Source organism: Choloepus didactylus, assembly GCF_015220235.1.
Source record: "Choloepus didactylus isolate mChoDid1 chromosome 11 unlocalized genomic scaffold, mChoDid1.pri SUPER_11_unloc6, whole genome shotgun sequence".
Classification (NCBI taxonomy): domain Eukaryota; kingdom Metazoa; phylum Chordata; class Mammalia; order Pilosa; family Megalonychidae; genus Choloepus; species Choloepus didactylus.
The window spans coordinates 454,388-468,560 of NW_023637583.1; the positions used below are offsets into that span (position 1 = coordinate 454,388).

The window sequence follows — 14,173 nt, forward strand, 5'->3', positions numbered from 1 at the left end:
TAGCAGTGATCTTATGTGAAAGATATTATGAGTGAATGCTATTTTTTGTTTACGTTTTCTTTCTTTTTCAAATATTCTATACTAAAATGTGATTTGTTCTAGAAAATTTGCTAGAAAAATGAAGCATTATTGACTATAATCAGCATTAAAACTATTTCTAAAACTAAAATTTCCACATTTGGGTCTTGAAAAGACAAAAATGCAAAGTTTTCCTTCAATTATCTATAAAAGGCAACCTACTTCTTATACTGCCCGAAAATGTTCAAACCATTATTAGTTGTGAGACAGAAAAACTGAAAAATAATGGAAAAGAGAAAAATGAAGGAAAGGAGGTGTGAATTGAAGGAGAGATAGCACCATGTTTAGGTGATACAGTTCTTTGGGCATTTAACTTAAGTATCCAATTCTGCATGCAGCTAATGTCATTGTCCAAAACCCCATGTGGACATCAGGTTGCTGTTATTTGATTTTGATGTACTTCTCCATTCCTTTCATCCCACTATAATCCCTTCAGAGATGCCCTCTTCCGACATCTCACTCCAAACCAGCACTACCAACACATAAACTGTACTCTCTCCCCACAATACCAAAATGCCATCTATACTAGTGCTGCCTTCATACTTGTCTGCCATACTATAATTTAAATATTTGTGATTTTATACTATTCTGAGAGTACAAAATCAAAACTGATAGAATATTGTCTCACAGATGAATATCAGTCTATCTACATGGATGCTTCTGTAAGAGGGAAAAATAAGGCATATCATTCTCAGTTGAATTATAGATTGAAACAAGAGAAACTTTTGATGATGTTTACAATTTGCTCTCAGTAGAATAAGTTCCTAGTCAAGGAAAATAGAAGGGTAGGTATCCCCTCCAAAGAAATATATGTTAAGAAAATTGTTATAGATTGTTTATAATATGATAGTGTGATATTAAAGGAATATAATCATTGTGGAAACAATTTGGGATTACCAATGCTGAGCTCATAACCCTAACCCCAGAATATCAATCTTTTTGTGAACTGAAAGCTGCAAGACAATGGAGGAAACCATCAATAGTTCTCAAAAAGGATTTATTCTTCTGGGATTCTCAGATCAGCCCCAGCTTGAAAGGATCATATTTGTCATTATTTTGGTCTTCTACATCTTGAACTTTCTGGGGAATACTGCTATCATTTTGGTTTCCTGTACAGACCCTAAACTCCATACTCCAATGTACTTTTTCCTCAGCAAAATTTCTTGTGTGGACATCTGCTTCACAACAAGTATTGCCCCTCACTTGCTGATTACCATGGGCAAGAAAGACAAGACCATGAGCTATGGTGGATGTGTAGCCCAGCTTTATGTGGCCATGTGGTTGGGTTCCTGTGAGTGTATTCTCTTGGCAGTCATGGCCTATGACCGCTATGCTGCTGTCTGTCAACCTCTTCACTATACTTCCATTATGCATCCTCAACTCTGTGCAATCCTGGCTGGCCTAGCATGGATCAGTGGCCTCATCGCCTCCCTAATTCAGTGCTCCCTTACCATGCAGCTGCCCCTCTGTGATCACCACAAATTGGACCACATCTTCTGTGAGGTGCCAGTGCTCATCAAATTGGCCTGTGTGGACACAACTTTCAATGAGGCAGAGCTCTTTGTATCCAGTGTAATTGTCCTTGTTGTCCCTGTGTCACTCATCTTAGTCTCCTATGGCTTTATAACCCAAGCTGTGCTGAGGATCAAATCAGCCACAGGACATCAAAAGCTTTTGGGACCTGTTCTTCCCACCTGGTTGTGGTCATCATTTTCTATGGGACCACCATCTTTATGTATCTTCAGCCAGCTAAAAGTAGCTCCAAAAACCAGGGGAAGTTTGTCTCCCTTTCCTATACCATAGTCACCCCACTCTTAAATCCCATTATCTACACTCTGAGAAACAAGGATGTAAAAGGGGCCTTGAGGGCACTAATAATTGGGAATGTTTTTCTGTTATGAGCTATGGGAATAATCTTAGAGGGCTTTACTTATCCCAAGTATTATTTTTTCTATTACTTTCCTTTTGTACAATGCCACTAAGAATTTTAAATGGCCTGGAATCCTACAAGGGATTTAAACTACTTGATTCACAATATTGTACATTCTTCTCAAACATCCCTCTCAGGAATCCCAAAATCCTATGCTGTATCTACAGAAAACTTTCTTGTTCTTTAATAAGAGCATCAATTTTCATGTACCCACTGTTTCTCCTTAGAGTACTTGTCTCCATGTTAATCCTCTATTAATTTCTTAAGCACAACTAAAATGTTACCTGTTTTTTTCTAGCTTTCTTAAGACACCATCTGAGATGAGAAAGTTGGTTCATAATACAGTATATGCTCCCTAGCAAATGTTACTTAGAACTATTTCTATTTTTTGAGAGGTATTATATATGCAAGTCACACTGAGGTTATAAAAAACTATTTTCCCACATCAGGTTAGGCCACATAATAGAAAAGTCCTGCTGTATTGAGAAATTTGAAACTTGAGAAAGAAAACTCAAATGAGTAATGACATCTTGCTTCCACAAAATTCTGGGATTGAAATATCAATTCTATTATCTTAGTGAAGTAATAAAATAAGTTAGATTGCTTTTAGCAGACTGATGCATGCAGCTTTTAGATTCATTCCCCTTTCCATTGACAGATTTAAAAGTTGAGTAAAAGCGGCATACCCAAGTATGTATTTGAGTTTGGTTATAGATCCATTTGTTAAATATGCCATATTGTTAATGTAAGAATTTAAAGTAATTGCTTCTGGTCATAATTTCTGTAGAGGAAAGAGTAACTTTTTTATTACATATCTTATGTTTTGTAATATGAAGCTCATATACAAACTCATGTTTTTACCAATATTTATATATTTGTTCAGAATAGAAAAAAAAAAACAAAAAACAAAGCAAAAAAATGAGGAATTCAGAAGCACTTTGACAACTTTACTGTATTTGATCAAGATCTTAATTCCAGTTTCCTCCACCTCTCCATTTCTCTCTCTTTCTGTTTCTCATTTTCCCAATACAGAAAAAATCATGAATCTGTCAACTTGAAGTATTTTAAGATAATTTTGCAGTTAGAGGAAAATTATTTAGCAAGCAACCTTAATTTGACTTTGATCTTCTCATTACAATACCAATGAGGAAATAAACATAAAACTTGCCCATAAATGAAAATAAAAAATAATAAAATATAGAAATAGAATCTGGTTGTGCTATCAAATGATTTATTACTTCTGACAATTGATAGAAAAGAAAATAACTAAGGCTTGTCTGAAATCCACCTTTGAAGCATAATATCACAGCCCACCTACATATGCTACAAATAAACTTTAGAACTACCTCCACTGCCAAACTGTAGATTGAGGACAAAAAGGCTACATATAACAGAAAATAAAAGACAACAGAAGAATTTCTTGAATGACTCAGAGATTCCTCTTCAAAGGTATTCTGTCTAATTGACACCTCTTAAGCATCCATTAAGTTAATAAAATACTGAATACCTAATTTAGCAAGAAGAAGACAGTTACAAACCTGGTTGCATTTGAATTCTAGGAAATTCATAGGTAAATTCCCCCACTTCCCACCATAGTAATCGAAGGGGGACCCCAGGAACTTAATGGAACAGGCTCAGGAGTAGATGATTTCATTTACAGCTCCCAAGGAGAGAAGCTCTAAAGGAAAACATAATATTTATCAATGTGTCAGTTCCTCATACTTAGAAAATCATGATGGTCAATCAATTAAATGGAATATGACCTCCATAACACAAAATGTGATATATAAAAAGGCAACAATTTCTAAATGAAAAGACAGCTAAGCAAACACAATACAAAAATAGTTAAATATCAGTAAGAGGGGACTATAAGGGAAGGGTATGGGATTCTTATTATTATTGTGGTTGTTTCTCCTTTTTGTATTATTTTCTTTTATTTATTTATCTATTTATTTATTTATTTATTGTTTATTTTTTCTCCACTTCTTTCTTTGTGGAAGAAATGGAAATGCCCTCATATAGATTGTGGTGGTGAATGAATAACTATATGATTTTACTAGAAACCATGGATTGTTTACTTGGGATGTATTGTATGGTGTGTGAATAAACCTGTCTAAAAAAAAAAACAGAAAAATACAAGTGTTTGGGAAAATGTGGAGAGAAGAGGGATATACCTATTTACTGTGGGTAGGATAGTAGAATGGTGAAGCCAATTTTGAAAGCAGTGTGTTGTTTCCACAGGAGGTTAAAAATAGGTTATTCTTTTGGTCCAGGCACCACATTGTTAGGTATATACTTGGAAGAACTTAAAGCAGGGCCATGAATGAACACTTGCACACTGGTGTTTATGGTTGCAGTATTCATGGTTTGTAATGGATGGAGGTGGCATAAGAGTACATTGAGATAGGTCAAGATGGCAGAGTGGTGAAAAACACAATGGAGACACACAACAGTAGATTTGAACAGGCAGAGGAAAGGATCAGTGAACTGGAAGACAAGACACTTGAATTCATATACACAAAAGAACAGATATGGAAAAGAATGGGATGATATGAGCAGGATCTCAGGGAGCCGAATGACCACATGAAGTGCATGAATATACATGTTTTAGGTGTCCCAGAAGGAGAAGAGAAGGGAAAACCAGCAGAAAGAATAATGGCAGAAATATTCACTGAAAACTTCCCAACACTTAAGATAAAGGGAAAATTATAGATTGAAGAACTGCAGCATATCCCGAACAGAATAGATCCCAGTAGATCTACTCCAAGACACTTAACTGATCAGATTGTCCAATGTCAAAGATAAAAAGAGAATTCTGAAAGCAGAAAGAGAAAAGCAACCCATCACATGAAAGGGAAGCTCAATAAGTTTATGTACAGACTTTTTCACAGAAGCCATGGAAGCAATAAGACAGTGATATGATATATTTAAGATATGAAATAGATAAACTGTGTGTGGGCCACTCCAATCTTCCAGCCCAATAACTCTTACTCCATACCTCAACATCCATGGCTCTGTCTTTGAAAAAAATGTTTCCTTCAACTTGTTCCTTGTCTGTCTATAAAGTTCTCTGTCTATAAAGGCAGCATCTCTGTATATAAAGTTCTTTTAAAAATCTTGTTGACTTTGCATGAAGTACACAGTGGTGGAAACCATCAGAAAACAGGAGTTTCAACAAATTCTTTCTGGATAAAACCATCTCCAATCTTGGCCAGTAGTGAAATGGCGGCTGGGTTCCATGTTTGCTTATTTTGCTTAACAACAGCACTAGCAAACTGGAACACTATCTCACATAGACCACATGTTGGATAATAAAGCAAGTCTAAACAAATTTAAAAATTTGATTTTACACAAAACACTTCTTTGATTATAATGGAATGAAGTTGGAAATAAATAACAGGCAGAAGGTGGTAAAATACACAAATGTATGGTAGGTAATCAACACAACATTAGAAAGCCAGTGGATAAAGGATGAAATTACTAGAGAAATTGGTAAATACCTCAAGGCAAGTGACAATGGAAACACAACATAAAAAATGTATGGAATGCAGCAAAGACAGTGCTGAGGGAAATTTATTGCCCTAAATGCCTATATTAAAATAGAAGAGATGGCAGAAAGATTAGAGCAGAAATAATGAAATGATATTGAGAATAGGAAAACAATAGGGAGAATCAACAAAACCATAAATTGGTTCTTTGATAAAATCAATAAAGTTGATGGAACACTAGCTAGGCTAACAGAGGGAGAGAGGGAGAGAGGGAGAGAGGGAGAGGGAGAGAGAGAGAGAGAGAGAGAGAGAGAGAGAGAGAGAGAGAGAGAGAGAGAGAGAGAGAGAGAGAGAGAATGCAAATAAAAACAATAATGGGAAAGGAGACATACCTACTCAACCTGCAAAAATAAAGGAGATAATGAAGAGATACTATGAGCAAATATATACTAGTAAACTATACAAGAGATAAAATGGACAACTTCCTAGAAAAGCATAAATAACCAACTTTGACTAAAGATGACATCAACAAAGCAATCACAAGTAAAGAGATTGAGTCAGTCATCAAAAAGCTCCCCGAAAAAGAAAAGCCCAGGGCCAGATGACTTCACATGTGTAGTCTACCAAGCATTCATGAAAGAATTATCAATCTTGCTCAAATTCTTCAAAAAAAATTAAAAAGGGGGGAAAGCCAACACACTGAATCCAAAGTCAGAAAAAGATATTATAAACAAAGAAAATTGTAGACCAATCTCTTTAATGAATATAGATGCACAAAATCTTCAACAAAATACTTGCAAATTGAATCCAGCTGCCCATTAAAAGAATTATACAAAATGAGCAGGTGGGATTTATCCAAGTTATGCAAGGTTGATATAACACAAGAAAATACACCGCATTAATAAATCAAAGCATAAGAAACACACAATCATCTCAATTGATGCAGAAATGCATTTGAATAAATTCAACATCCTTTCTTGATGAAAGCGCTTCAAAGTATAGGAATAGAAAGGACTTTTGTCAATATGGTAAAGGCAATATATGAAAAAAATCACAGCTAATATACTCAATGGGGAATGACTGAAAGCTTTCCCTCTAAGATCAGGAACAAGACAGGAATGCCCCATGTAACCATTTTTATTAAAAATTGTGGTGGAAGTTCTAGCTAGAGCAATTAGGCAAGATAAAGAAATAGAAGGTCTCCAAACTGGAAAAGAAGAAAAATTTTCACTGTTTGAAAATGACATGATTCTGTGTTTAGAAAATCCAGAAAAATCTACAGCAATGTTATTAGAACTAATTAATGAATACAGCAAAGTAGCAGGCTATGAGATCAACAAGCAAAAATCTGTAGTGATCCTATACATAAGTAATGTGCAACAGGAGGAGGAAATCAAGAAATAAATTCCATTTATGGTAGCAATCAAATAGATAATATATTTAGGAATAAACATAACCAAGGCCACAAAAGAGCAATACAGAGAAAAATAAAAGGAAGTGATAAAAGAAATCTAACAGGACATAAAAATTTGGAAGAACTTATGGTGTTCATGGATTGGAAGAGTAAATATAGTTAAGAAATCAATTCTACCTAAAGTGATTTATAGATTCAAAGCAAAGCCAATTAAAATCCCAACAACTTACTTTGCATAAATAGAGAAACCAATAATCAAATTTATTTGGAAGGGCAAGGTACCTTGTATATAAAAAATACCTTGAGAAAGAGGAACAAAGTTGTATATTCCAGAAGAAATTACTTAAAAAAATTTTTATTAGTGTTCTATTGTTGCTTACAATATTTTCCACCTTCATGTTTATTTTCTTGAAATTACTTCACTGGAATCCCTTAATTTTCCTATAAATTTGGAGTAAACTTCATGTATTAATAGTTTTGGTCCCTAATAAAACACAGCATTGTGAACATAATTAACACCATTGAATTAAATATTGCAGTGTGGTTAAAATGGGGAATTTTAGGTATATAGTTTACTGGAGTAAAAATTTAAAAAGCAGATAGGACTGTACAGTACAGTTAACTCCACTGTAAATATAAAAGTTAATATTACGGTTATAAAAATATTCTTTCACCAGTTGTAAGAAATGTACTACACTAATGCAAGGTGTTAGTAATAGTGGGGCATATGGGAACAATGTATTTTCTCCATGATTATTCCTACAACTTCTCTAAAAAAACTTATACATGATAAATTTTGCTCTGTGCATTTTTCTGTGGGCTACTATTTCTAACAAATTCAGTTTTACTAGGTAAGATTTTACAAGTCCAACTTCTCTCAAAAGTATTCTTAATTTTAATCATTAATGAATTTTATTACTTAGAGTTTTTCCCCTGTCATTTTTATTTTTGATTTATTTTTCCTTTCAGTAATGTTATTATATATTGGATAAAAGACTCAAAATTTGATCTAATCTATAAAAAAATTGGGGGACAAATTCCAGGATTGCTGTATTGTCAAAATTGTTTACCTCAATCAAAATGCATTTTTTCAACTTTAAGTTGTGGCATTTCCTCAGGAAGTTACATATCAATTTGCCATATGACCCAACAATTCCATTACTAGTTATATATTCAGAGGAACTGAAAGTTAAGACAGGAATGGACATTTTTAAACCAATTTTTATAGTGGCACTATTCACAATTGTCAAGAGGTTAAAACAACCCAAATGTCCATCAACAGATGAGTGGATATATATACACAAACTGGTATATACACACGTGGAATATTATACAACTGTAATACAGAACAAAGTCATGAAACACATAATTATGTGGATGACCTTGAGGATGTTATGTTGAGAATAGCTAGCCAGAAACAAAAGGACAAATAGTGTATGGTCTCACTAACATGAACTAACATTAATGAGAAAACTATGAGAGTTAAAAGCTGAAATCAAGGATATCAGAAGAAAGAAAGAGGGTAGAAATCAGACATTTGATGCTGAATGACTAGAGAATTTTCAGTAGGATTGATTGTGTAGATCCAAACATAGATAGCATAATACTGTGTGATGGTAGCACAATACAGTGTGATGGTACACTGAACAGAGATGTCTGTGAGTAAAGCTCAAAGGGGAAGGCTGGGGGCATATATGACACCAGAGGTAAAGACAGATAATAAAGACTGGGACTGTATAACTTAGCAAAAACTGGAGGGGTCCATGATTGTGACTAAATGTACAAATGAAAATATTTTTAAATGTGGTGACCAAATGAATGTCAACCATGTAAAGTGTTGAAAAATGGATGGCATTGGAGAAAAACTACAATCAAAGGAAACTGGAATCTATAGTCAACAGTAATATTGTAATATGCTTCCATTAAAGGTAGCAAAGGCAATATACCAAAGGTAAATGTGTATGAGAGGGGGATATAATGGGGGGGGGTGATATGGAATTCTTGGTAGCGATATTGTCTGAACTTAATATTATATTGTATGGTTTATTTTTTCTTTTTATCTTTTTTATATTCTTTAAAAACATTTTTTCATAGAAATCAATAAGTTCAAGTGCTGACTGTGGTGATAAATGCACAAGTATATGATGACACCATGAACAATTGATTGTACACTGTGGATAATTGTATGGTACATGAGTATATCTCTATAAAATAGTAGGAAAACTATAAATGGGGATAAAAGTACTGAAGAAAACATGGAAAGAGGGATGTACCTGTTTACTATGGGTGAGGAATAAGAATGGTGTAGCCTATCTGAAGGACAGAGTGGTGGTTCCACAAGAAGCTAAGTATATGGGTGCCATAAGGTCCTACAACTTTATTATTAGAAGATCTGAGAACAGGGACAGGTATGGTCATTCACACACTGATGTTTATGGAGGCAGTATTCATGATTTGCAATGGGTAGAGGTGGTCTAAGATTACATCAAATGAAGAACAGAATAGTGAACTGTGGCATATGCATACAATGGAATATTGAGCAACTATTAGAAGGAGTGAAGCTGGGAGAACTGCAACAAGGTGAATGTATCCTACAGACAGAATTTTGAGTGAAGTACATCAGAAACAAAAATAAACATGATGTCTCATCACTATGAAGCAACTACAATGTGTAAACTCAGAATTGAATCTTAGAGCCCAGCTTATCAGGGGAATGCTTATTGTCCCTAGATTGTATAATTCCTATATTGTAAGCTCTTAAAGCATTCACATCTATTTCTGAATTGTAATGGCTATTTCCAAATTCTGAGATGCTGATCCCTTTGACATATCCTAATCAGTCTCTGGAACTTTGGGTATGTGCTTCACACTTGAAACTCAGAGCTAGAGCTCATCAGATATGAATGTCATTATTAGTGTATTCAGTGACTGTTAAAAAAGTTAAAAAAAATCCAGACTTCAATTAGAGCTATGAATGAAGCAGATCTGGTTAGGGCTAGGGCAAATCAGACCAAAGGGTAAAGGAAAATACTGACTGTGTTTTAAAACTTCAAATTCCATATGAGACAAAGGAAAGAGGTGTTTTTTCAGTGTAGGATATATATTTTTTAAACAATTTAACTTGTATAGTCACTTGTTCAAACAGCATAATTACATGGAACTTTGAATAGGAAGAGATATCTGGCTGGTTTGTTTATGTTAGTGTGAAATGATGACACAGTCCAAAGTAATTTGGGCAGAGAATAAAAAAATATATGCAGGGACCCCCGAGGAGCTGGAGAAAAATGTGGAAGTGTTGACCTTCCTCACCTGGGTTTTTTCTGATATTCTCACAAACATTGAGGACTGATGGTTTGGTATGCCAAGCACTCTAACTTGGGACTTGCCCTAATGGTGCTCATTACTGCAAAGGAGAAACTAAACCTGCTTAAAATTTTGCCTAAGTGTGTCCCCCTGAGTACCTGTTTGCTTCTCAGATGTGGCCCTCTCTCTCTTGCTAACCCAACTCAGCAGGTGAACTCACTGCCCCCCCCCCCCCCGCATGTGGTGTATGCATCCCCAGCAATGCGGGATATGACTCCCAGGGATGAAGCTGGATCCAGCATCATGGGACTGATAACATCTTGACAAAAAGGGGTATGAAAATGAAACAAAATAAAGTTTCAGTGGCAGAACGATTTCAAATGGAGACAAGAGATCACTGTTGTAGCCTCTCTTAGGTACTATATAATATGCCTTTTTGGTTTCAATGTATTTGGATAGCACTCCAGTAAACTAATCTAGGACCACACTGAATGGGAAGGGCCACACCTCCATGGAAATCATCCAGAGTTATCACTGACAGTTGGGTGGGTCGCATCTCCATGGAAACACTCAACCAAAGAATTACAGTCTAATGAACACTGATATGTCTGCCCACACAAGATTGCATCAAAGATAATGGCATTTTGGGGAACATAATACATTCAAACTGGCACATTCCAAACCCTGGACCCAAAATGACACAATATTTCCATATACAAAATACATTCATCCCATCACAATATCACACAAACTTAAATCATTTCAGTAACAATAAGTAAGTGGAAGAGCCTATCAAAATCAGTTACAGACATTGTCTTGTCCTAATGCAAAATTACCCTGTGGCTCTGGACCTGTGAAACATAGAATAAGTTATCTGCTCCCAATATACAAAGGAGGAGTAGTCATAGGATAAATATTCCCATTGCCATAAGGAGAAACTGAAAGGAAAACAGCATGCACAGAAAATAAAGAACAGTCCCTAAAACCTGCAGGGCAAACTCAATTAGATTTCAAAGACTGAGGGCCATTTGTAGAATGATGTTTTATCTTGGGGCTTGAGACAGTGGCTTTCCCACAGTTTCCAAGGGTTTTTGCAGCAGCCATTTTCTCTCCAAACACTGTGGTGAGTGCTCCAACATATCCACACATTGGGGAGACTATCTTCTTCTCAGCCCCACCCTCCACAAACATTGGAGTGCTATCTGGATACTGACTTTCTGGGGTAAGTTTCCCCTCTCTGAGCAGTGGGGTGGAGGCCAAGCTATCCCCAATCCTTGGGGAATGTGCTTCACCCTCTCTGAGGCATGAGGTGGTTTCACTCTTCCTGAGCACTGAAGTGTAATGTCTGCTCTCAACCTGTAGGGCAAACTCAACTTTCCACATGTTTGGGCTGCTCCATTCTCCCTGCTGAAGACTTCTTGACTTCAGACCTCAATCTCCATGGCCCTGTATTTGAAAACATTTTTCCCTCAATTTGTTCCTCTGTCCCTTAAAGTCCAGACCAGCAATGGCTCCAGCTACATAGTCCTCTCAAAATCTCATTGGCTTGGCATGAAGCATGCAGGGGTCAAAACCATCAGACAATAGGACTTTCCACAAATCCTTTCTGGATATCTCCTTTTCCAATCCTGGCTTGTACTGTATTGGCAGTCAGTTTCTGTGATTGGTTAAAACCTCATGTGGGGCTGTAGCTTCTAGGTTCCACTCCCTGGAAGCTCAGAGTTTTCCAGGCCACCAATTTCTGGTTTCTTTCTACCCAAGAGTACATTTCTCAGGTTATCTCTGCCCTGTCACATTTTACTATAAGCTGCAAGGAGAAGCCAAGGCACACTCTCAATATTAGTATCAAAATCTCTTCAGCTAAGTATCCCAGATCATTGTTTTTGAATTCTGCCTTCTATCCAACACTAGCACTCAATTTTTCCAAATTCTCTGCCACTTTAAAATAAGGATCATCTTTCTTCCAGTTGGAAATGACACATTCTTCATTTCTGCTCAAGACCTCACCAGAACTATCTTTAGAGTCCATATTTCCACAAGCAGTCTCCTCAAAGCAGTCTAGATCTTTTACATCAAGCCTTTTACAGTTCTTCCAGAGACTTCCCTTAACCATTTAAAAAGACCTACCAACATGTTTGGTATTTGCAAGCACAGCAGCACCCCACTCCTTGTACCAAAATTTGTTCCAGTTTGCTGATGCTGCCTTTTCTCAAAACAACAGAAATGGATCAGCTTTTATAAAGGTAGTTTATTTGATTACAAAGTTACAGTCTTAAGGCTATAAAGTGTCCAAGGTAAGTCATCAACAATCATGTATCTTACTGGAGGATGGCCAATAGTGTCCAGAAATCCTCTGTTAGCTAGGAAGGCATGTGGCTGGTATCTGCTCTAGGGTTCTGGTTTCAAAATGGTTGTCTCCCAAGATGTTCCTTTCTAGGCTGCAGCTCCTCAAAATTGTCACTCTTAGTTGCTCTTGAGGCTTTTGTCCTCTCAAAGCTTCTCAACAGCAAAAGACTGCTTTCAAAGGCCATCTCCAAAATGTCTCTGTAAGCTATTGCTCCTCTCTCAGCTCCTGTGTGTTCTTCAAAGTGTCCCTCTTGGCTGTAGCAATCTCACTCCCTCTGTATAAGCTTTTATAGTGCTCCAGTAAACTTATCCAGGCCCACACAGAATAAGCAGTACCACACATCCATGGAAATAATCCAATCAGAGTTATCACATGCAGTTGGGTGGGTCACTTTTCCATGGAAACACTCAATCAAAGAATTACATCTAATGAACATAATATGCCTGCCCACACAAGCTTACATCAAAGATAGTGCCACTGATTCTGGATAGCTGTCTTTCACTGGACTCTTATTTCCTAGGTTAGGAGTTAACATAAATGGAAAGAAATTATCAGAATCATATTTATAAGAGTAGGAGAAATCACTAAGTCTACTGCAAAAGCTATTATTGCACAACAAAAGTATTTAGATTCTTTAGCTTGAATTGTTTTAGATTAAGTTGCACTTGGCTACTTGCTACCTGAGTAAGGAAGAGTTTGTGCTATTGTCAATATCAACTGCTGTACCTGGATAAACTCTTCTGGGGTAGTTAAAATGCAGTTACATGAAGTACTCAAACAAGCCATAAATCTTTTGGATTTCAGTTGGTTTGGATTCTGGGGTCCATGGCTCAGAAACATATTCGAACGTTGCACATTTTAGTACTCAGAATAGTCCTAACAGTATCCCTGGTGCACCTACCATTCTCACCAAGTGGAGTCCATTTGCCTAGAATGTCAGAAGGATGAAGATATAGTGTTAGCATTTTAGCTGTAACATTAAAGCTGTAAGTGAACTGTGTATTTGAGTTTTAGTCTCAGAGAGGAGCAATATGTAGAACATGATCCCAAGCATGAATAGACACCAATTAAGCTATATATTAACCACTATTGTTTGTGTTTGCTCAACTATTGCCACAAATGTGGAGGTACTATGTACCTTAGAGGTTGTAAACCCAAAGGATGTAGTAAATAACCAAGATAAGGAATTAATGAAGTTCTGCAAACCCCTGTTATATTTTATCAAAGATGATTAACTTTCTTTATCTCTAATGTGTATAAAACTCATGCAAAAAATCACTATAGAGAGGCAGAATTAGAAAGTCCCCCTGAACTCCCACTGGTGTAAATAAATCCTCCTTTACCTTCACAGCCCACTTGGTGTGTCTGTGCATTAAGCAGCACTAAGCAATGAAACCAGATTTGGGGGGGGGGGTTCTCATCTGCAAAGAGAACAAAAGCAATCAATCTCTTGACATCTGTAACCTTGTGTTAATCACCTGTGAAAGCTGTATAGAGCCAGCAAATGGTAACTGAGAATGGCCCTAATGTCTTAATTTTTTATCACAGCCCTCGGCTTGTCTTAGGACCAGATTAAAAGGGGAAAATTTATAAATAAAATTTAGTAGGCCCAA

At 36.3% G+C, this 14,173-nt stretch overlaps 1 protein-coding gene across 1 annotated transcript; it reads left to right on the forward strand.

The window, feature by feature from the left end:
• Positions 1-1,041: 1,041 nt before the first annotated feature.
• Positions 1,042-1,979, forward strand: LOC119524734 (olfactory receptor 2G6-like). Its single transcript, XM_037823407.1, is given in 2 exon segments — positions 1,042-1,747; positions 1,750-1,979. Coding segments are annotated over 2 exon segments (936 nt in total).
• The last annotated feature ends 12,194 nt before the right edge of the window (positions 1,980-14,173 follow it).